Raw genomic sequence first — 24,667 nt, 5'->3', positions numbered from 1 at the left:
GGCATGGCCTCAACTGAAAGAGGCGGGACCTTAAATACCCAGGCCCTTTAAATCAAGATTTAAAGGCCCAGGGTCTCCGGCTGCAGCTGGGAGCCCCGGGGCCTTTAAATCACCCCCAGAGCTCCCAGCTGCAGAGGCAGATGGGAGCCCCGGGGCTCAGAGGCAATTTAAAGGGCCTGGGGCTCCCTACAGTGGCCGGAGCACTGGGCCCTTTAAGTCTGTGCCCGAGCCCCGGGGTAGTGGCAGCAGGGCTCCGACGGTGATTTAAAGGGCCAGGGGCTCCACTGCAGTAGCGGTGGCCAGAGCCCCGGGCCCTTTAAATCACCTCCCGAGCCCCACTGTTGGAACCTCAGGGTAGCAGTGGCAGGGCTCCGGCGGTGATTTAAAGGGCCCAGGGCTTCCTGCAGCAGCCGGAGCCCCGGGCCCTTTAAATCACCAGCCTGAGGAAGCCGGTCTGGTCCAGCACGGAGTACTGGGTATTGCCAGTAGGCCGTACCGTACCGGCTTACTTTCACCTCTGGTTTTTCCACTGAAAGGTGTCGGAACCAACTTGGAGGCAAAGGGTTCCTGCCATATGCAAAAGTTATTTAAGGCAGGGGAGGTTCTTCACTGACTCCCTGCCCAAAGGAGACTCTTGGAAACACATGAGGAACAAGGAGTGAACTGGAGGAATACCTGGGTTCTTAAGCTTCAAGCAAGGGCAGCTGGCCCCTTTAGAATCTCTGCAACTCACTTAAATCATCATTTAGGGTGAGAAGGTGTTACTCATATCCAATCTCTTTAGTATATTAAGCTTAGGTTGCATTTTGTTTATTTGCTCAATAATCTGCTTTCATCTCTTTGCTATTTCTCATAATCACTTAAAAATCTATCTTCTGTAGCTAATACATTTGTTTTTGCTTTAGCACAACCCAGTGTGTGGGAGTTATAACTTGGGGCAGAAAGCTGTTGTATATTCCTCTTCACATTGAGGGAGGGGGCAAATTTCATGAGCTTACGCTGTACAGTTCCCTGTGCAGTGCAAGAGGGTATAATTTTGGGTTTACACCCCAGAGGGGGTGAGTGCCTAAGTGGCTGGGAAGTTCCTTAGCTGAAGCCTTTCCATGCAGAGCTGATCACAGCGTCTGTATGTTTCTGCAGCCGGATGTGTCCCTACCTGTATGTGTGCTGGAGAAGGTGCAGACTGGAGCCTAGGAGAGGGCTTGGCAGTCTGGTCACAGTAGTATAGTGTAAAGGGAGCCCAGGGGAAGGCTCAGTGGTACCCCAGTTCCAGATGAGACCCCGGGGGGAACCCATCACACCCACTACACCAACTTGATAATTTCATCTCCGCAAGAGGTGTAGCACTTAGGTCGATGCAGTGTCAGTGTAAACATTGCGACTGTTGCTGCCTTTTCGAAGCCATCCCACAATGCCTCACACTGACAATTAAATTGGTGCAAGCACTCCTGGTGAAGATGCACACCACCAATACAAGGAGCATAGTGGGAATATGCAAAAGCGATGTACCGTAGTTACTGTGGCGGTGGTACATTGATGTAACCTAGGTCGACTTAATTATGTAGTGTAGACTTGCCCTAAAGTCACACAGGGATTAAAGCAGAAAGCTAACCATAGAAGAACTATTTACATAAGCATTACTCCAGCCACAATAATCTGTATTACCTATCTATGTATTTGTATGCCCTCCCTCCACATTACTGGTAGTATCTTATCAAACAAATCCACAATAGATGACTGGTGTCTCCCCATAGTGGGGGGAGGCACAATCTAAAGAGGAGGACATGTGACCACCCCATGTGTCTCCCCTGCCCAATGACACCCCCTCTTCTGCTCCCAGCCCGGGGCTACCATGCTGTCCCTGCCCCACGTTGCCTGCGGGGGTGGGGGATACTTGGTCCTTCTCTTCCTGCACCTCCCTCACCCACTGGCACATTCAGCCACTCTCCCTGGCAGCCAGGCAGTGAGCAGGATGGAGCCACTTCTGCCTCCCTGGCTGGGAGACAGCGGTGGCCCACTCCCTGCCCAGGCTTGGCTGCCAGTGGGAGGAGGGGAGCTCTGGCTCACTCGGTCCCTGTCCCTGCAGCAAGGCCCAGGTGGGGGGTAGCCTGCTGCTGCCTCAGTTCCTGCCATGTTTTTGGCTTGCTCAGCCCCTGTCCCCAGCAGCTGGGGCAGAAGCAGGATGCCCCCCTCCTGGGCCCTGCTTCTGGGACAGGGACCGAGTGAGCTAGAGCGCCCCCATCCCAGCCGCCGAGCCCGGGCAGGGAGTGGGCTGCCACTGCCTCCTAGCCAGGCTTTCTCAGGAATTCCCTGCCCGGCTGCCAGAAAGAGAAGCCAAATGGACCAGGGGGAAGGGGTGAGTGCAGGGAGAGAAGGACAGAGCCGCTCTTCCTCCACACCCCTGGCAGGGAAGTCGGGGGGGCACTTGACCACCATCCACCCACGTGTCATCTCTGAACATTGCAGGAGTTAATGTTACCTGGCCTATGGAGAGAGCAGGCTGCAGGCAGAACGTCAGATCTGCATCTAACTTGCACACACATAATCATTTTTTTTGAGCTTCCTACATTACCCTCATTCTCTGGTTGATAAAGTGCTGACTGCAGCCTTCCAGCACTGCTGTGTGCTAACAGTGGAAAGAAATGCTATCTTACACGTGGGGGCTTCTGCACAAGACTGATGACTGACGACCAGTATTGTCAACCTCAAGACATCAAAAATCATGAGTAAGACCCTCAAAACCAATCAGATTAGCCCACAGTGGGAGATGGCAGCCAATTTCTTTATTAAGGGCAGCCTCACTTCCCCTTGCAGATCGACTGTAAGGAAATGGTGACCCTCTTGCTGGTTTCAGTCCCATTGATAGTAATAGGGGATTGTGGCCATTTTGAGTAAGGGAACATTCATGAGTTACATCCTTTCGTCATGTTTTCATTAGACAGGTGAAAAAAAACCCAACTCCCCTGCCCCAAAAGCATAAGAGTTGTAATAAAATTGCAAGACTTGGCAATACTGTTGGACATGTTAGGCAATGTTGGGCAAAACCCAATGAGCAGCAGATAGATCAAGTGAGTGCTGTAAAGAACCATTTCTTCTTATACAAGAACAAGGGTCCATCCATGGAAATTAATTTAAAAATAATAAAAGAAAATTTGGAATACAATACAAAATTGACCGGTGGAACTCATTGCCACAAGATATTTGTAAGGCAAAGAGCGTAATAAGATCCCCCAAAAGATTAGACATACATATGAATAATAATAGTATAATCTACTGCTACACTAATTAGAATAAAATATATGAGAGCTATCAACCTTCATACTGCAGACAACCATTAACTATCTGTGATTAGGAAGAATCTTCCCTTATAGATATATTATTGCATAATTATCCATGTTGGGTATTTCAGACCTTCGTGAGAGGATCCTGGACTAGATGGACAATTGTTCTGATCTAATATGGCAGCTCCTGTGTACCATCTTTTTATGGTCTCACTTTATGGGCACTGAAATATTCTCTTTGCACTCCTATTCCCTCTGTGGTACTACAACTCTAATAAAGGGAGTTAATAAACATTGTGTATATTCTAAAGATAATATTGAAAACTGCAAAATTGCATATGCATTTTATAATTGGTGTGGAAAAAGGGGGAGATCTAATCCTCTTGGACCCCCTCTCGCTCTCTTTCCTCCCTTTGATGGTAAGCAGCAAATTTTAATTAGCTTCATTTCCATGATTCAGTCATGCATATGTAATCTTTGTTCACACTTTTATAAAGTAAAATTAAGTGAACGAAATTGGGTAATAATAGAAAGCTTGTCTGAGCAGAACAAATTTGAATTATCAAACATAAGGAAAGATGACTGGGGCTACAGGGCTTGAAGTTCTGCAAGGTTTGAGGTGGTTTCTCTGAAACAGGACTGCATAAATAATCCATTGAAACAGGTGCTGATTATCTAGTTATTGGCATCCTTTGTTCGTTATGTACTTGGGCTGCCTAGGTGTAGAGATAACCACTAAATATGAGGAGGCTGCTTAATAATATTTTTCTAATGCTCCTATTTTATCTTGAGATAAAATGTGACCTGAACTTGTCTAGTTAATAAAAATTACTATTTGAACCCACTTTTCTTGGATTTAGTATTAGAACAGCTCATCATACGGGACCTTCCATGATTACAGCTGCTAAAATTATTATGCCATTTTGGGAAAAACAACTTGCATTGTACTGTGAAGTTTTCCTAACCCATACAGCCCCCCTAAATCAATGGGCCCAGGGATTACTTCAGGAGCCGTTAGTGTCCTGGGGTGAAACTAAAACTAAAGTGTATTAAATTCAGTCCCTCTGGGACGAGGCAGGGAAGAGGGAAATACAGTCTAATCCCTGCCAGTCATGATTATTGGAAGGAATGAGCGTGATTAGGATCCCTATCTGTATTATTTTTATCTAGCAGGGGGAAAAATGGCAATGTAAAGAGATACTATTAATCTGTTTATGCCCAGAGTTTGATTTACTTTAAAACTTGTTAGAACACCCTTTACATTCTAAATAGGTATTTTATAAACCCATCAGCTCATCACCAGTAATTTATTTATTTACACTAAGAAAACTATTTGTTTATATAGGGCTGCAATCAAAATATTGGTCTGGCTCCTCAGCTAGCATAAATCAAGCCAGCCCCATTGAAGTCAATCAAATTATACCTGAAGGGAGGCTTAGGCCCACTTTATTTTGCTCTGCTGCATCACAACCACTCAGGAAGAATGTGCTGATTAAAAGGAATGTAAAAGCAGAGCAACAAAGGAGGTTAAAATCAGCATAGAGCAAAAGCCTGAATCCTGCTCAGAGGGAAGCTACTGAATGAATCTTCTCTCTCCAGTGTGCACCTCCCACACCAACCCCACCTTTGTTTGTCTCCTGGCTGGTAGGTTCTGGGTAAAGGCCTGTTACAGCAGCAGGTATCTGATTTCAGGAAGTGGAGGCTGCTTGTTTTGAAAGGCTGTTGCACTTTTTCCCTCCTACCCACCTGACTGCTGGTCAGTGACCACATCCTGTCTCTGTCTCAGCCACAGGTTAATATTAAACAGGAGCAGCTGCACAAACTCTTATGTCATCCCCAAGTTTGCAGTAGTGGAAGCCTAGGTGCAAGGTGTGCTCTGCAAGGCAGCAGATAACAGCAGTGAATGGAAGAGGTACAACCCTGCAGGTCGTTGTCTGGAGTGTTTGAGAAAATAGAATTGATTTCAGCAGAGACGAGAGAAGGAAGAATGAAAAGAAATTTGTTTCATCCATCATAAGAAAAGGGGAATGCCTGCTGAGAATTACCCTCTCTCCTCCCCACCACGCCTGTGCTGGATTATTGACACAGTCTCAGTAACTAACAAACCAGCTTTGATTCAGGTCAGGTGTGGCTTGTAGAGTCTCTTTCACTGCAGCCTGCTTGTACCAGCTTGCTTGTGAATGTGAAGGGAGGAAGAGGGATCTATTTACTGCTTTATTTTGAAGATTGGAGGGAGTGGGTAAGCAGAGTCTCTCCCCCACCCAACTTTTCCTTGTATTTTCCTGGACTTGGTCATGGCAGCGCCAAGTGACCAGGCAAATTGCTCTCATGTCATTGATCACAGTCATGTCTCAGAGTTCGAGCTTGCGCTGTGGATCAAGATCATTCTTGCCTTCATCTGCATCTTTATCTTTGTGGCGGGGATCCTGGGCAACAGTATCACCATCCAGACCACCAAAGTGCTGCAGAGGAAAGGCTATCTGCAGAAAGAGGTCACGGACCATATGGTGAGCTTGGCCTGTTCCGACTTGCTGGTCATCCTGCTGGGGATGCCTGTGGAGTTCTTCAGCATTATCTGGAGCCCCTTCTCCACCTCAAACAGCAACGTGGCCTGCAAGCTGTACTGCTTCCTCTTCGAGGCCTGCAGCTATGCCACCATACTGCACGTGGCCACCCTCAGCTTCGAGAGGTACGTTGCCATCTGCCACCCCTTCAAGTTCAGGGTTGCCTCTGGACCCCATAAGACCAAGATACTCATTGCCTTTGTCTGGGTCATCTCCATCCTGGTGGCCCTGCCCCTGCTCTTTGCAATGGGCACTGAATACCCCCTAGAAGCTGTCCCTGATCACCGAGGGGTGACTGCCTGTATCACACCTACCTCCAGACACAGCTGGGCTAACCTGAAGTACAATGTCACTATATGTACAAATCTTGCTTCCAAGTGGACTGTCTTCCAGTCCAGCATCTTCAGCGCCTTCACTGTGTACATCGTGGTGCTGATATCGGTGGCCTTCATGTGCCGCAGCATGATGAAAACTCTGATGATCCTCAAGAATGGGACTGTGACGGTTCAGGGGGTACGAAGTCACCAGGAGCAGTATCTAAGGAAAAATGAAAGCATGGAGGGCAAGAACTCCAGGAAACAGACCACCCTCTTCCTAGGTAAGGGCATGTTTTATTTGCAGGGGTTGGGAAGAAACTTAGAGGTATCTCTCTCACCCTGCCAAGGCCCAAATGTGTATTGAAGTATGGGATGCAGGTCCAAAATGACGGAGGCCCCAGAATTTAAGAAAATTATTCATATAGCTAAATAAATCACTCGATTTCCTCACTTTTGTGGTTCTTCATTCTTGATGAAAATAACTTTAACAATTAAAGTGATGGGACCCCAAGCTGGTGTGGAATGTGGGACTGAAAATGAATAGTGTCTCTCAAATGGCACAACTGAGGGCCATGCCTGGATGAACAGTTCTCATACCATCTGCAACCCTTGGCTTTCTACACAAAGGCCAAGGTTGGGTGTTTTCATTCCAGTTTTTTTTTAAGGGAACCTTTATATTTTAAGTAATATATTTTAAAAAACCTGATTCCCTGGGCTGTCTCTTATTAACATTCTACCACATTAAAGCAATGGGGAGGGAGGTAAGTCACTAAGTAAAATCCAATTTACTTTTTGTATTTATGCTGCCTGGTTACACTCTGTGTTTCTTTCCCTGTGGACAAATGAAACGGGCCTCACTGTGGTGTATACAGTGTTAGTCTGGTAGGCAGGGCAGAGGGATAGTGACTTGGTGTCAAACTCTTCCTTCTGCCATTTTTCCCCCCTTAAATTCTTGAATATGTGGCTGTTGCAAAAATGTGTTGTCTCACAAGATCTAAATCTCAGCCAATTCTGATGCATGTCCTGCTACCTGTGCTGAACTTTGTCAATTGTTGCTATATTTAAGTTGATTGTTGATTGACTGAAATTAGACTGGAGAGTTCATTTGGTCTAACAGGTTGCTGTTGCTCTGGTTTGTTTGCTTTTTTTCCTCTGGTCTTATCTGAAGGCCCATAACCTTGGAATGATGTCTGATTCCGATCTCTCTCACCACATTTGTCAGACTACGACTAATCAAGTTGTCATTTCACCAACTTGGAATCTTTCCAGGCTGTGATCCATGGAGCCTCCACCTCCAGTTGAGGGTCTTAGAAGTGCTCTTAATCATGTCCTGCTTGAATTACAGCAAAATCCTCGTTTTGTTGGCTTGCTTAATACAATAGTGGCTATGGTAAATGGACAAGCTAGTGGACAAAGTAGGATTTCAGTGCAGCTTTTTGGCACTCTGATATCTCAGGAAGGGGGTTGACGCAAATAGGCTTTTCCACTTAGAAAACCTTGCAGAGATTAACAGTGACTGTCCTATATTCTCCTAGCTAGCCATAGTCTCGCTGTTATCCACAGCCCACCAAGCCTTTTCTAGAGGTCTATGGAATAGGGGGAAAGAAATGGATAACCAGGAATTCTAGCTATAGTGAAAGGAGACTCGGTCTCTCTCTGGCCCCTTCTGCATTATGTCTGGGTCAGAATTGCAGACCCAATTAAAAGATACCATGTAGAAAGGTCTAACCTAACTCCTGTAATTACGTCTCAGTAACCAGATTAAAAGTATTGGATAACAGATGTGGCCAAATACATGCATGAAGTGTTCTGCAGGATTCAAATGTGAGAAATTAAGCTTCAGGCCACATGCTTTATTTTGTCAAAACACTTGTCTGGTCCTTGTGTCTAAAGTGCATTTTTTTTTTTTTTTTTTTTTTTTAGAAGAAACACTCTGGTTACTGTGGTTCTCTAACTATACTGCAAACTATTTTGGGATCATTTGGAATGAAAGGCACTGTATAAACGTGATACAGCGCCACTGAAATGTACGTTGTTTTATCTGAACTGCCTTCTGGGATGGAAGGCAATGACTAATGCACGTTGCACGGAGCAAGGGGGAGAGAAGATATTGCTATTTAAGGTCTTTGTTACAGTGGGACCTTTCAGATATCTGTGGAACTTGCTCCCCTCACAAATTGTCCACACTTACATTTAAGTCCAGTTTAAGGCCCCAATCCTGCAATAAGCTCTATGTGGGTACAGAGGGGAAACTAAATTACTGTGGCTTTTCTTCCCATTTATCCCCTGTCACTCTGTCTGGAGTGGCTTACAACCTTGAGTGCCAACCTCAGGGCAGACACCCCAAACGGGTGGTATGTTCTATTATTAGATTTCACCAACTCAGTAACAAGCGTGTCCTCCTAAAGCGCCATAACAGTCTTACCATGGAGTTGCAGACAGTCCCATTGGACACTCCAGTCTATCTTGCCATCCAGGCAAGCTGGATTTAGCAATGGTTCGTTGGTATACACCAAAGATACCATAAGAATTATCATAAGAATTATGCTATTCAGGTTGCTGCCAGTCCCAGGAGACCAGTCACTCACCCCCATGTCAAATTGTACCTCTGATCTCACACCGAAGACAACACATAGCCAATCCTTAATCCTAAACTTTATTACAGGTTAAAGCAGGCAAACATATATACGCAAATGAGTTAGTCTGTAGTGCCAAAAGATGAGAGTTGTCGTAATCTGTCAGCACTGAATGTCTTTTAGGGCTAATCCAGGTTGACCCTGGGGATCTCTGCTTCTGTTTCATAGCTCTAGCCCTCTGAGAGTCTCAACAGCAAAAGATGAAAAACGTTCTCATCAGCTATTTTTATTTCCTTCTTTCAGAATTCAAACTGCTGGGTTCAGCTTTTTTGTACGGAGCCTCTTCATGCTTGTGAAGGGGCAGTTAACAAAGGCTTTGTATTGTAATGTCCCACAATGGCCCATTGAGTTTTGGTAGCCTTGATGAACAGGAGACAATCCCTGCTGAGAGGGTTTATGGTTTCATAGCAAACACTTTTTTTTACAGATATTCTAAGTGAGATTAATGCATGCAGCAATTTACAAGCATTTCGTAAAGTCTAAACACTAAACCCATGGTTATAAGTTCAATATCCATCTTAACCATGCTGATACACAGGTGAAACAGACAGTATTCCAGCTATGAATTTGTCAGTGCTTGGCCGAGGCCTAAGCCTTGGTAAGAGCTGGCCCCTTTTTTGCCAGTCTCACCGTCCCTACCTCTTAATTTTTAATTTTTCCTTTGACTGTCAAGTTGGAAATGGGTCAAGACCAAAGCTAAAAGCTAAATGAAAGCAATTGGCTGGTGCTTAATATTAAAGGAATTTGCCACTGGTATCTAACATTTTCTCTGTGTGACCAGCTTGCTGACGGTGTTGGAAAATGCTTTCATGAATTTCCTGAAATGATTCCTACGATGTATTTCAAATGGCTCTTAAAAATATGAGTCTCACTAATTAACTTGGGTTAGGAAATAAATTAATGAACTGAAGAGGAAAAAATCATGGCCTGCATCCATGAGGATAATACAATGCAATTTAATATGCGGATTTCATAAGAATTATGCTTGAAGGCAGTTTTAACCAAGAAGAAACAAACATATAAATTGTTTACAAGTTGCTGAATTTAAATATGTTGATTTAGCAGCCCTCTTTGTATTTAATTTAACAGATGGGTCAAATTAAAACAAATATTTGCTCATTTCCAACATATTTCACATTAAATGTGAAATGTAAATGACAGCGTATAGCAAGATGTCTTTGAGCATCTAACAGCAATAAAAACAATCTAGCATTTTCTTTCTCTAGTTGTTAAAAGTGATAACTTCTACAAAACAGAAATTCATAAATCTACCAAAGATGAGAAGAATGTAAGTAGAAAAACACAGAAGTAGAAATGGATGCTTTTTTATTTTTTTAGTGCCATATTATTGTGCCATGTTTGGCAATAATGAAAACAAATTGGGAATGTTGACAGTGAGAAAATATTTCCTGTATCACTTCAGAGTCTAGTAGATAGTTTGCGGGAAGGAATCAAGATGCAGATGGGAATGGACAGTCATAGCCTAGAGAGAGCATGTGTTTGAGGGAGAGTACAAAGGTAGATACTACTGAAATATGTACAGAACCAAATTCTTCTGTTACTATAACTGAGAGCAGAAATTTGGTTCATATTGTCATGCTTGTCTGATTCCCAGTCTGATAGTCTATAACAGGGGAGGGCAAACTGCTGGCTGGATTCGGCCTGTTACGGCTTTCAATCTGGCCTGTAGGATTGCCAGCCCCATGGTGCAGCAGAGTTAAGGCAGGCTCCCTGCCTGCCCTGGCCCCGCGCCACTTCCAGAAGTGGCCGGCAGCATGTCCCTGCAGCCTCTGGGGGAGGTGAAGGGAGGGCAGAGGGCTCCCTGTGCTGCCCTTGCCTGCTGGCACTGCCCCCGCAGTTCCCATTGGCTAGGAATGGGGAACAGCGCCCAGTGGGAGCTCTGGGGGTTGTACCACAGGCGAGGGCAGCGCTCAGCAGAGCCACCTGCCCCACCCCACTCCCAGGAGCCACTGCTGGACATGCTGGCCACTTCCAGGAGCAGCATGGGACCAGGGAAGGCAGGGAGCCTGCCTTAGCCCCGCTGTATGCTGCTGCCACCCCTGGACCGCTCGAGGTAAGTGGGGGCTAGAGCCTGCACCCCTGCCCTGAGCCCCCTAGCCCCCTTCCTTGAACCCCGTCACACCCCTCCTGCACCCCAATTCCTGAACCCCCTCCTGCACTCTGCACCTTCCCCTGCACTCCCGCCCGCACCTCCACCCCCTGCCCTGAGCCCCTTCCTGCACAGTTCACCCCTACCCCAGTCCTACATTCATGGCCCTGCATACAATATCCCCACCCAGATGTGGCCTTCGAGCCAAAAAGTTTGCCCACCCCTGGTCTATAATATCCTCACGGAATGGTCCGGATTCTGGACTGTGACTGAGGAACACTTGATGCAGCTCCGGTGGTAGATGGTATAAAGGTGGGTTTAAACCACTTTTGGTTCATATTGTCCCAGTTGTTGTGGTGCTGGTCTAGTCCCTAGCTGAGCTAGTCTGAACCCTAGTAATTTACTCCAAGATCTAAAGGGGCTGCTCAGGCATTTGGAAGTTGCTGGGATATCTGGCCACACTCCTCTTCCTCCAGACCCAAGAACTAGGCTGGCAGTCTGGAGGGGAGAGGTGTGGGAGCCACTGGTGGAATCCTTTGATATCTGGGCAAGCTGGATTTACGGTAGCTTTACAGCAGTGGAGCTGTGCGAAGTTGCCCCAGTGTGTCGGGGGATTGACTTGTAACTGGTAAGTGGCACAGTGCTGTTCCTTTTGTACGTCCCAGTGGATAGAAGTGCTGTAGTACCTCACTGCTTACACAGCTCAGATTAAGTATCTTGCACTTCAGATACGCACACTTTGGGGTGTTTTGCAAGCAACTTTTTTTGTCCTCGCCTGTGTGTGTGTTAATCACTTGGAAACCTAATCTTCTCTTCTTAGTCATATGAGGAAACTCCATTCCCTCCAATGGGGCTACTTGTGTGAGTAAAGCGAGTAGAATTTGATTTGATATTGTGTGGGCTTTGCTTAAATGACTCATAATTGACCATGCTTCCTCATTCACTGCAAACATCACTATAAAGTCTATCTCTAGTGGACGATTATCTTGGTCCTGGTGTTATGAGCAGTGAGGAAATCTATCTAGTGCCTGTCACTGTCATTTTGTATGATTCACGCTTGTGCAGTATTTTACGTTTAAACTTCTTGCTTCATCTACAGCAGCAGAAGTTAATTAGTTACATTTTCAGACCTGTGCCCAGGAAAAGTGCTGGACTGGTAGAACTTGAATAAATGAAGGATAAACCTAGGCAACAGCAGTGCAAGCGTCCCCACGACACTCAGTCCAGCTGTGATCAGGTGGGATTGACCCTAAAGGTGGGGAGGTAGCTTGTTCAGCTCCGGGCCTTTCTGCCAAAAGCTAAAATGATGATTAAAGACCCAGCTAGATGCCAAGGGTGGTTTTGCACTGTGTGGACATGTCTGGGCATTTATTGTACACTTGTCAGTATAGACTCTATCTTTCTGTCCTGAAAATGTTGAGATCTGTGGTCATCATAACCTCTTTTCTGCTGTGGAAAGGAGTATCAAAGTGATGGGCCAGCTGATGGGGAAATCTGCATCCCCTGCTTGAAGCATGAAGCAGCTATGTAGCGTCTCAGGGTATGTTTACACTGCAATTAGCTGGCATGGGCCAGCAGCAGGTGTCTGGCTCTGGATAAGGGGCTATTTAATTGCAGGGTAGATATTCAGGCTCCACCTGGAACCTGAGCTCTAGGATCCTATGAGGTAAGAGGATCACAGAGCCCTGACTTCAGCCCACACCTGGACATTTACACTGCATTTAAACAGCCCTGCAGACTGAGCCCCCATGAGCCCAAATCAGCTGGCATAGTTGAGCAGCAAGTGTCTAATTGCAGTGTAGACATACAACTGGGAGCAGCAGCTATTGAGGGTTTGGCTGGAGTAGGGGCTGCAGCGCGTGCTCTCTCTCTTCCCCCCCCCCCCCCGACTGTAAAAGGATCTGTGCAAACACAGATCTACTGACCCTGTTCCTCTCCCAACCCAACAGAGCCAGTTCTGCTGTATGCACAGGATACAGTGCCCCTGGCATGCCAACAGCTCAGCTGTCTCCCTGCTATTGCAGAAGAACCATAATGTCAAATATCCCCCAGGCTCTTTGACAAGTAAGAATAGGAACTTTTCATACAAGCTTGGTATAGCTTCTTCATTAAAAGTTGTTACAATCTGGTGGTGTTTCTAGGGTTAATTTGGCATAGTGCTGATGTTACATGCATTAGACAAATATGGAGAGGTCTCTCCACCAAGGAGTTTACAATGTACCAGATTTAGTGTTCCGCCACAAGATAGAGTTCATTTTGATCTTATTTGTATTCCATTAGCACCAAGATTGTGCGATATGCTGTATAGGACATGACCATCCCTTCCCCAAAGAGCTTACAGTCCATATACACAAGACAGGGAAAGGGGTGGGAGAAGAAACAGGCACTGAGAGCTGAGGCAACTTACCAAATGTCACCCAGATCAGTGGCAGAGCCAGGAATTAATTGAACACAAGTCTCCTGAATATCACACCAGTGTCCTATCCACTGGAAAACACTGCCTCTTTGATACCTATTGTGTCACCACTTAGTATTGACTTTTACAATAGGCGCCTAACCCCACTGTGCTATTTAGAATAATCGCAAAACATACTGCTGCCAATGTTCACTACTCATTAGCTTGGCAGTTGTTAATCTTTTAATTCTACACAATGCCAGTTTTAAATGAACAGGCATGCGATCTGACCTAAACAGTCAATTAAAGCTAAATATAACTAGAGTGGCCAATGCTAGCACTTCTCTTTAAATCAGAAATTAAAAAAAAAAAAGTCCCCCAAAACTGAAGAAGGGCACCTGATTTCCCCCCCCCCCCGCCCATTATGAACAACCTAGTGTTGGCAGATTAATGTGTAGCTCAAAATAAAGATATCGTGTATAGAAATAGCCTTTCAAAAGATCACCAAGGAAATATATTTTGTAAGGCACTTGGCAAATGGATTTTCAGGAGAACAGATTACTTCAAGTACTCTGCTAAAAATATGTGGTTGTCATCTAGAGATGACTCAAGTGCTGCAAAACTTGACAATGGTAGGACTCCTGTTACAGGAAAATTAGACATTTCCTCATAGGCTGGAAATTGTCTGTCTGGTTCTTTTCCTTACAGAAAAAGGGACAGCTTGGAGACTGAACAAAAATTGAAAGAACAACTTGGTTGATTAGTTTCCAGACTATAACTCCACCCCATGTACTTAAACCCAGTTCCACTGACTCCCTTTGGTACATTTCTTTAATCACGTATCAGAGGGGTAGCCGTGTTTGCTGCTTTTACAGATCCAAACTAAGAGTCCTGTGGCACCTTATAGACTAACAGACGTATTGGAGCATGAGCTTTCATGGGTGAATACCCACTTCGTCGGATGCATGTAGTGGAAATTTCCAGGGGCAGGTATATATATGCAAGCAAGAAGCAGGCTAGAGATAACGAGGTTAGTTCAATCAGGGAGGATGAGGCCCTCTTCTAGCAGCTGGGGTGTGAAAACCCAGGGAGGAGAAACTGCTTTTGTAGTTGGCAAGCCATTCACAGTCTTTGTTTAATCCTGAGCTGATGGTGTCAAATTTGCAGATGAACTGGAGCTCAGCAGTTTCTCTTTGAAGTCTGGTCCTGAAGGTTTTTTTGCTGCAGGATGGCTACCTTTAGATCTGCTATTGTGTGTCCAGGGAGGTTGAAATGTTCTCCTACAGGTTTTTGTATATTGCCATTCCTAATATCTAATATTCTTTAATCATTCCACTCAAGTTCCCCATAGACTTTATTGGACATGTGCCTGAAGATGCATATGTTGTAGACTGGTTATTATTTTCATCTGTGCATGTTATACAGTTCCCCTTAACCATATATTTCCTGATGGGGACGCCTTTGGAGAGGGACTCTGTTACACAAGTCAATAAACTATATGCATCAATATCACCTGGTGCTTCGATATTGTCAGATCTCATAAATTTAGCAGGGGCAGTATTAGTGTTTGGCTGAAGAATTTAAGGGAACACCTGGATAATCCAGGAAGTTGTGTTGGTGGCATCCACTCTGAGTCAGTATTGAGTCAATGCCCCAGCACTATATTGGTGCTGTCTTTTGAATAAGACATAAAAGCAAAGGTCTTGCCTGCTTGTTGTCCCTAAAAATGCCTTCATTCGTTCCACACGAATAGGGGGTGTTAACCCTGGTGTCTTGCCCAAATCTGGGTAATTGCGTTGATTATTGAAAACTCCCCCATGTGTTCAGATAGAAACGGTTCCTTCACTTCTGTCCCAAATGGTTCCGTAGCACTGCCATGTTCTGTCACACAGATACTGGATTTCACCCCAGAGGTAGCTGCATTTCATTGGAGGGCGATCGACTCCTAAACAGTTCCTGAGGGACACTGAGGTCATTTTAGGTGAAAGTCTTTAGATAAAATATTAAATGAACCATCGATCACCGTCCACTGAAATACAGCTACCTCTGGGTTGGAATGTGTCATCCATTCTGTATTCAGAGCTCCATGGGAAGTGATTTAACATCTCCAAACAAAACTACCGCATGAACTCTACATTCTATCCAGCAAGTTTCTCTAGGTTGAATTTGGGTTTGAGGGGCAGGGGGAAGAATCAGGGTTGACATAGTCACAGTGCTGCTAAATATACTGACCTAGGTATGTTTACTGGCCATGAGTGATCAAAGCCTATTTAAAAAACAAACAAAAAAAATAACATCAGCAACAAAAAACAAAAGAGCATTTCCAGCAGCACAGTGCTGGGCACAGCACTAGCCAAAAGGGATGATTACGCCTTTTTATATGGAGCGCCTTTCGTCATGGTTCTAGATGTAATAATTTTATTGCATAAACCTCAACAAATAGGGATTTAATAATATAGTGTTTAGGAGAGAAAAAGGTAGATCTGTGGTAATAACACACAAATGGGAACAAACTTTGGAATCTTAACCATACACTGGGGAAAATATAGTCACCCACAGTGACACACTGGACATCTGAAATGCAAATATCTCTGTTGGTCAGGATCCCAAATGGGTCGCAGGTTCGTTTTAATGGGGTCGCCAGGGCTGGCATTAGACTTGCTGGGGCAAGGGCTCCGGAGCCTTCCCAAAAGGGTGTGGGGAACTGGGGGCCCCTACTCCTACTCCTCTGAAGTCCTGCCCTCAACCAAGCCAGAGCGGGATTGGGATCCTGGCCCCCCTCCCCCTGCCTCCCGGGGTGGGGTGGGAGCAACCCCCTGCCCCTGTTCCTGCCCCCCGGACTCCCTGCCCACGGCAGATGGAGAGTCCTTGGCTCCCCACAGCTGCCTTTGTGGCTCTTATCATGGCCGGGCTGTGGCTCTGAGGGCCCTCCTCTCCCCTACCCCGGGAGGCAGGGGGAGGGTCTGTGCAGGAGGGCAGGGGGCTGGGATCCCAGGAGCCGGGTAGGGGATAGAGCCACGTGGGCAGCTGTGGGGAGCTGGTGTAGAGTCATGGACCCTTGAACTCTACCAGCCCTGGGCCGGGCGAAGATATGGGCCGGGCACTGCTCTCAGCCCCCCCACCGCAGGCAGGTGGAGGGTCTGTTCGGCTTCCCAGCCGAGCTCCAGGCTGGCCTGGATGGGGCCTTGGGGGAGGGGGGGGGGAAGAAAGGGGTAGGGTCTGCCTTGGCGAAAAGTGGACAGGCCAGTCCTGTCCACTTTCAAAAAGTGGGAGGACCATGGCCTGAAGCCCGAGCCCCTCCATGAGGGACTAAAGCCGAAGCCCGAGGGCTTTGTCTCCACAGGGTTTGGGCTTGGGCTTTCTGTCCTGGGCCCCAGCGAGTCTAATGCCGGCCTTGACAAAGCCTGAGTCCGGCCATGCAGGGCTGAAGCCCAAGCTCAAGCAATTTAGCTTCATTGGGGCCCCCTGTGGCGTGAGATCATGTAGTAATTTTTGTTGTCAGAAGGGGGTCACAGTGCAATGATGAGAACCACTATGACAATTTTCAGTGGGAGATTAGAGTGGGGAGGGTGACTGAAAGATCTGTGCAGTAATTGCCTCTTAAAAATCTATAAAAGGTAGAATAACGTGTCCTAGGACCGCACCAGAAGGGAATTTTATTCCCAACATGGAGCTAAACAGATGTGTCTGGGAGATAATTGTTGGGATGTTCAGAAATGTATCTTGTCTGAGATGTCTCAGTGTTCATGTGGCAACCTGTAAACTGTTTCATGCTACTGAATACAGCTTGGTTTTGGTTAATTTGGTTAATTTTTCATTACTCAAAATGTATATTATAAATTTAATCTTTCCTTTTATAACTAGCAAGTGCACATTTTGTGTGGGGGAGAGAATACTATTTTTTTTTTTTTTTAGCTCAGGGGTTCTCAAACTGGGGGTTGGGACGCCTCGGGGGGTAATGAGGCTATTACCTGGGGGGTTGCGAGCTGTTAGCCTCCACCCCAAACCCTGCTTTGCCTCCAGCATTAGTAATGGTGTTTAAATATATAAAAATGTGTTTTTAATTTATAAGGGGGGGGTCGCACTCAGAGGCTTGCTATGTGAAAGAGGTCACCAGTACAAAAGTTTGAGAACCCCTGGTTTAGCTTGTGTGTGTGAGCCCGAATAAAAAAAAAATTAAAACTCGCCTCCTTTAAAAATTCATATGGACAACATGAATAAGAATGGTTATAATAATAAAAAAGGGGTGAGGGAAGAGTGTCAAACATGGGGCCAGAGAGATCATTCTAAAACCCAACTTTGGGGGCAGCAAAAAAGTTGGCCCATAGATTTCATGTTCGGAAATAATGCTAAACCTATTATTTTTTCTCAGTTCCTCCTTCCCTTGTAAATGGTTATTCATACAAGTAAGAGATTATCAGCAGGCAGGTTTAGTCTAATAGTCAGTTGATCTTGATGATATGTTACTCTTGCATCTGATTTAAAGGATCAAAGATTCTTTCTTCCTCTTGGGGCTTGTCTACACTACAGGACTATTTCGAATCTACTTAAGTCGAATTTGTGGATTCGACCTTAATAAGTCGAATTTGTGTATCCATACTAAATACACAAATTCGAACTTCTGAGTCCACATTCACGGGGCCAGCTTCGACTTTGGAAGCGGTGCACTGTGGGAAGCTATCCCACAGTTCCCGCACTCCCCGCTGCCCATTGGAATTGTGGGATTTCCCCCCAATGCATGCTGGGGGGAAAAATGTGTCGTCATTGAACCGTCAATCCCGCCCTCCCTCTCTTCCTTGAAAGCGCCGGCGGGAAATCTGTTCGCGCCCTTCTCTGGTCGGTTACAGCGCGGACGCCACAGCACTGCGAGCATGGAGCCCGCTGCGATCATCGCTGCACTTATGGCCGTTGTCAACTCCTCGCACGTTATCGTCCACCTCTTCCACAGTCAGATGCTGAGAAACCGGGTGAGGAGGCTCCGGCAGCACGGTGAGGAGAGTGGCGCAGACCTCTCACAAAGCAGGGTACGCCGGGCAGTGGAGATCATGGTGGCAATGGGTCAAGTTCATGGTGTGGAACAGCGATTCTGGGCCCGGGAAACAAGCACAGACTGGTGGGACCGCATAGTGCTGCAGGTCTGGGATGACACAGAGTGGCTGCGAAACTTCAGGATGCGTAAGGACACTTTCCTTGAACTGTGTGACTTGCTGTCCCCTGCCCTGAGGCGCCAGGACACAAGGATGCGAGCAGCCCTGACTGTGCAGAAGCGAGTGGCCATAGCCCTCTGGAAACTTGCCACGCCAGACAGCTACCGGTCAGTAGCGAACCACTTTGGCGTGGGCAAATCTACCGTGGGGATTGCTGTCATTCAAGTAGCCCACGCAATCGTTGAGCAACTGCTCTCAAAGGTAGTGACTGTCGGAAATGTCCAGGTCATCATAGATGGCTTCGCGCGATGGGATTCCCAAACTGCGGTGGGGCTATAGATGGGATTCACATCCCTATCCTGGCACCAGCCCACCAGGCCAGCGAGTACATTAACCGAAAGGGCTACTTTTCAATGGTGCTGCAAGCTGTGGTGGACCATAGGGGACGTTTTACCAACATCAACGTCGGGTGGGCGGGCAAGGTTCATGACGCGCGTGTGTTCAGGAACTCTGGTCTGTTTAGACGCCTCCAGGCAGGCACTTTCTTCCCGGACCACAAAATAACGGTTGGGGATGTGCAGATGCCTACAGTGATCCTCGGGGACCCGGCCTACCCGCTAATGCCCTGGCTCATGAAGCCCTATACAGGCGCCTTGGACACTGAAAAGGAACTCTTCAACTACCGGCTGAGCAAGTGCAGAATGGTGGTGGAGTGTGCTTCCGGACGTCTCAAGGGGAGGTGGCGGACCTTACTGACTCGCTCGGACAGCCGCGAGACGAATATCCCCGTAGTGATTGCTGCGTGGTGTGTGCTCCACAATCTCTGTGGGAGCACGGGCGCGGCCTGTTTGGCCGCGTGGGAGGTTGAGGCAAATCGCCTGGCTGCTGTTTATGATCAGCCAGACACCCGTGCTGAGAGAATATCACAGCGGGTAGCGATATGCATCATTGAGGCTTTGAAAGCGAGTTTCCTCGCAGAGCAGGGTAACCTGTGACTGTCCACTTGATTTTAAGAGAGCCTGATCATAAACCAAGTTTTCCCCACTTCCCAAGGACGTTTTAAAACTAAGGACATGTTTTAGTAATTAATAATAAATCTTTCGTTGACTTTGCATTTCTGTTTCTTCGTTGAAACATGGAAGCATTCTGTGCTGGTTAAGGTGTGCACTGATGGGTGGGTTTGCAGGAAGGGGCGAGGGGTGCCGTCCTTGGATAGGGGTTACCATGATGGCTGTGGGTTTGGGCGTTGGAAGGGGTGAGGGTGGGGGAAGGGTGAGTATCTGCCCCTGGATGAGGTCTCTTTTTGGGGCTCGGGGCACCGGGGAGGATCGTGACTACGGTCCAAATGCATGTGAAGGGAAGCCTGCCTTTACATTCGGGGATGTCAGGCACCAGGACCCTACACATCAAGGAAAGAGCCGGGGCAGCATACACCACACACACTGTCCCTGGTGCCTAGTGACTGCAGTCTGTGTGTGCCCTGCAGTTGACCCTGCCCCCAAGTCTGTACCCTGGTAATGTGGGCTATGCACTGTAATTAAAAATCCCCCCCCCCCCCACAAAGTCTTCTGACACGAGAAACGTGACGGAAACAGAGAGTAACAGCAAACCGCTTTTAATAATTTTATACACATTAGGTAGTTGAAACTAGGATTTTGGAATTGGTGATACTGTAAGGGAAGAACTTCTACAAAATTACAGCGAGAGGTGTCTTGTACATTAGCGCTCTGCTGCGGTGCAGTGACAGTTCTCACGGCCCCTACCGCCCCTCCTTCTTGTCACTTTGGGTGAGGGGGGGACAGGACTTCTTGGCGTTGGAGGGCGGTTGCAGATGCACTGCAGGGGGGCTCTCTCCTCCTGCCTGTGGTCTTGCAGAACATCTACAAGGCGCCGGAGCGTGTCCGTTTGCTCCCTCATTAGACCAAGCAGCGTTTGAGTCGCCTGCTGGTCTTCCTGCCGCCACCTATCCTCCCGTTCCATGTGTGTGCGATGCTGCTGACACAGGCTCTCCCTCGACTGTCTCTGCTCTGCCGCCTCCGCTCTGGAGCTGGCCATCAGTTCCTGGAACATGTCGTCCCTTGTCTTTTTCTTTCGGCGTCTAATCTGAGCCAGCCTCTGCGAGGGGGATGGCGGGGCAGTCCGTGAAGGAGAAGCTGTGTGATGCGAAAAAGTAGGTGATTTCCTTGAACAAATACATGTTTGCCAACAGTAAACACAGTCTAGTCATTTTCAGTTAAGAAGACCAAACAGGGAACCAAGTCTCAGGAGATCTCGGAACTAGTCCGAGATTTCGGAATACGCTCTCATTGGCGGCGCGATTGCACTGGATAGCGCACAAGCGAGGAGAGACAGCTGCATCCCTCTTGCACAAAGTCCTGGTAAGCCTTACAGTACAGACTGCTTATCAGATAGTGCTTAGCTGTGCTCTCCTGCTGGAGGCAATGTGCAAAGCAGAAAAGATGAGCGTTATGCGGCATCTCCCGCCAGTGAGCGCGAAAGACCCCTGTATGCTTTTCCTCTGAGGCCTGCAACACGTGGCTGTTAAGCGAGGGTCATTCTTATGCAAAGTAAAACTCTGTTAAGCAAGGGTCATTCTTATGCAAAGTAAAACTCTGTTAAGCGAGGGTCATTCTTATGCAAAGTAAAAGTCTACCATGCACAATAGTAACAGTACACTAATTCCACTAATTAGATGCAGCACTTCCACAACTACATCACCCTGAGGCGTGTCAGGCGCACACAGAGAGCGGATGTTAATAGAAGCCCTGCACAGACCAGGACCCTACGCTGCCAGGCTCGTAGAGGCGATGGTCCCCTCTACCTGAGGATGGCATGGCGCGGAAGAGTGTGCTTCAACGGAGCACCCAATAAAGCACCTCTCCCAAGAAACCTCTTGCTGAGGCTTTTCCAGCTGCTCTCTGAGAGCTTTTTTGAAATATCCCCAGAGGACTTTTGCTCCATTGCTGTTTGTGTAGACCTGCTGTTTGTTTAGTTTCATATTTAAACATGTTTATATAGTATTTCTATTTTTTATATAAATCCCTGTTTCTTAAAAAAATAAATGTTTCCCTGTTTGTAGCACTTACCGCCTGATCCTTCCCCTGATTCCGAGTCCTGGTTAACGGGCGGGACGGTTGGTAGGGGATCTCTGTGAGGGTGATGAAGAGATCCTGGCTGTCAGGGAAAGCGGGAGTGGGTTCGATGTCGCCTGCGCCGTCCTCTAAAGACCCTTCCTCATCTTCCCCATCGGCGAACAGGGAGGGGAACTGTCCCGGTACACTAGTCCGTCCTCGGAGTCCACCGTCACTGGTGGGGCACTGGTGGCAGACCCACCTAGAATGGCATGCAGTGCCTCGTAGAAGCGGCATGTCTGGGGCTGGGCTCCGGGCGTCCGTTTGCCGCTCTGACTTTTGATACCCTTGTCTTAGGTCCTTCACTTTCACGCGGCACTGCATCGCATCCCGGCTGTATCCTTTGTCTTTCATGGCTTTAGAGACCTTCTCGAAGGTCTTGCGTTCCGCTTGTTGGAGCGCAGCTCCGAGAGCACAGACTCCTCGCCCCACACAGCGATCAGATCCTGGACTTCCCGGTCACTCCATGCTGGGGACCTCTTTCTATTCTGGGATTGCCCGGACTCCTCTGCTGGAGAGCTCTGCATCGTTGCAGGTGCTGCGGAGCTCGCCCCGATGTGCAACCAGAACGTCAGATTCAAACCGCCCAGACAGGAAAATGAATTCAAATTTTCGCGGGTCATTTCCTGTGTGGCTGGCCAGAGAATCCAAGCTCGGACTGCTGTCCAGAGCGTCAACAGAGTGGTGCACTGTGGGATAGCTCCCGGAGCTGCTAAGTTCGATTAGCATCCACACCAAGCCTAATTCGAGCTAGCAAGTGCGAATTTAGCGTTACTCCACCTGCCGGGGTGGAGTACCAAATTCGAACTAAAGAGCCCTCTAGTTCGAATTAAATGGCTTCCTGGTGTGGACGGTTGAGCGGTTAGTTCGAATTAACGCTGATAAATTCGAATTAAAGTCCTAGTGTAGACCAGGCCTTGGTAACCATACAGATAAAGTCTAGCAGTGTAAATTACTTGGATTACCCTAGAGGAAAGTCTGAAGGGACGTGTTTTTGCCTAGAAGGACATAGCTGTGGCACAGTTACAAATTGAAATCTTAACTGGTGATCTGCAGTGGAGAATATTGTTTTGAAATTTCTCCTGACTAGTTCTGCATTTGTGTTAGCTACCCAGTAAAACTGCAAGTCTAGGAATCCACTTGTCAGAATGGAAGAAGAAGAAAATAAGCTTTAGCCTGCTGGTTGTTGCTATGCAGTTAGTGCTGAGATTCTAATAGCTGCCTTTAGGAAGTCAAGGAGTTATGTACGATCAAATTGAAAGCTCCAAATGACTAATAGCTTCTCTGATATTAAAGCTCTTTCATTAAAATTCAGACTAGCAATTATTGTTTAAAGATAATGGTCTTAACATCAGCTAGAAAACAAAAGATTTAATTTTGTGAAATATGATATAATCGGAATTCAAAACAATAGAAGAATAGATAATGCATTTAATTTTCACAAGTGAAGACTTTAATAAATCATCTATGAACTTGCCACAAATGAGTCTTATCTGTTGAAACTGGGAGAGGTGTGTGAGCAATCTATGCATGAAGTGGTGCTTGGCTCAGAGGGTGGCGGTGAGAAAGCATTGCCACAAGGGAATACTAATGCCTGGGATCATGGTATATTGTCCAGAGGAAGGGAATGGTATTCCAGAATTGTAGAGGTTGTCTTATTTAACCTGAGTGCACCAGGTTATTACTGGAGGCACACTCTCTGTTTTATTATTAACCCTCCTCAGCTCCACACACACACTCATATTGTCCCTAAGTTTCCAGCTTGTTGGAAGAAGTCCTTGAGGCCTTTCTTTCCTGCTCTCAGGAGGTATCACTGGAGAGAGAGAGACAAGGTAGGAAGATTTCTGTCTACTCACAATACTCGAGCAGGGGTAAGCTTCAGAGAAGGATGTTGGGTGGGCTCTTTCTCTCCTCCTCTGTTAAAGAACATTCTGAGGGAAAAGTTCTGGGTACCAGCAGGCGCACTGACCTCTCAGATAAAGGGAGATGGAGAGGAGGGTAATGGGACAGCCTTGTTGCTATTTTTTTTCTGCCATGTAAGAGTGGGGAATAAGAGGTTGAGGTGTAAAGGTCAGTGCTAACAGTATTCTTAATGCTTCTGGCACTCTGAGGGGCTTTGGCTGCGGAGAGGGCCAGAGTACTAAAGAAATCTCTCTGATCCACCTGAGGGCTTCCTCATGATGTTAGTGCTAGAGCATGGAGGGGAAAAGGTGAGCATATGCCTGAGCTATTTGTCTGGGTGGGAGAAAGGGTCAGGCTGATATGGGTGTCCTCAACATGTACTCTTTTTCATCTGGTGTAACTGCTGTTTCCTTTTGTATATCCTTTTGGGTAATTGTGTCTGGATTTTCACTAAACAGAGGACAGGTGAAATGAACAGAGAATAAAGAGTTCTTTAGATATTCATAGATTCCAAGGCCAGAAGGGACCATTGTGATTATCTAGTCTGACCTCGTGTGTAATGCAGGTCAGAGAATTGCCCCCAAAATAATTCCTAGAACATACTGTTTTAGAACAACATCCAAATTCTTATGAGCCCTAATGGTGTATGCACATAAAGACAAAAATAGCTCCACAATCATCAAATTTTGAGCTGATGCCTCTTCATTGGGATGGCAGAGGATCTAAATTAGTGATGAATCTAGCTTTCTGACTAAATATTTTTGGGGTTACATTACTTTTAATACTCTGAACTTTTCACTTGAAACAATTTTAAGCACTCTATTGCAGTGTAATTACATTTTGCATGTTTTAATGAAAAAATAATAACCCCTTTAACACTTCGGTGGCCTTTGGCCTCCTTTAGACTCTAATCTAACATTCTTGTTTTCTGGGTACCACTTTGCCATCCCCAGCGCAGGAAAAGCAGTCTAATTATGCTAAAAGTAAAACCTTCCATCACTTGAGAGGCCAATTAAAAGTGACAGTATCTGTAACAGTTGGTAAACTGCTTGCTGCACAACAGGGAAAAAATTACACTGGATTCTGCTTATTTCAGCTTTAAATTATAGCGTGGAAAGCCAACCCCACCCCCCAAATGTAAACCATCTAATCTCAAGCAAGTACTCTGTCTGTGTGTGTGTGTG

At 46.6% G+C, this 24,667-nt stretch overlaps 1 protein-coding gene across 2 annotated transcripts in view; it reads left to right on the top strand.

Moving 5' to 3' along the window:
* Nucleotides 1–4,704: 4,704 nt before the first annotated feature.
* Nucleotides 4,705–24,667, top strand: part of GPR39 (G protein-coupled receptor 39) — a 127,617-nt gene continuing 107,654 nt past the window's right edge. Inside the window, exon 1 of one of the 2 annotated variants that reach the window (XM_039495975.1) lies at nt 4,705–6,443. In XM_039495975.1, the coding sequence (XP_039351909.1) occupies nt 5,576–6,443 (868 nt within the window). In that variant the 5' untranslated portion in view covers nt 4,705–5,575. The remainder of the gene's footprint in view (nt 6,444–24,667) is intronic. The other variant, XM_039495974.1, reaches the window with a different exon arrangement.

Source organism: Mauremys reevesii, linkage group 11, assembly GCF_016161935.1.
Source record: "Mauremys reevesii isolate NIE-2019 linkage group 11, ASM1616193v1, whole genome shotgun sequence".
NCBI lineage: Eukaryota > Metazoa > Chordata > Testudines > Geoemydidae > Mauremys > Mauremys reevesii.
Note: the sequence above shows the minus strand (reverse complement) of the source record. Positions and strands in the feature narration are given on the sequence as shown.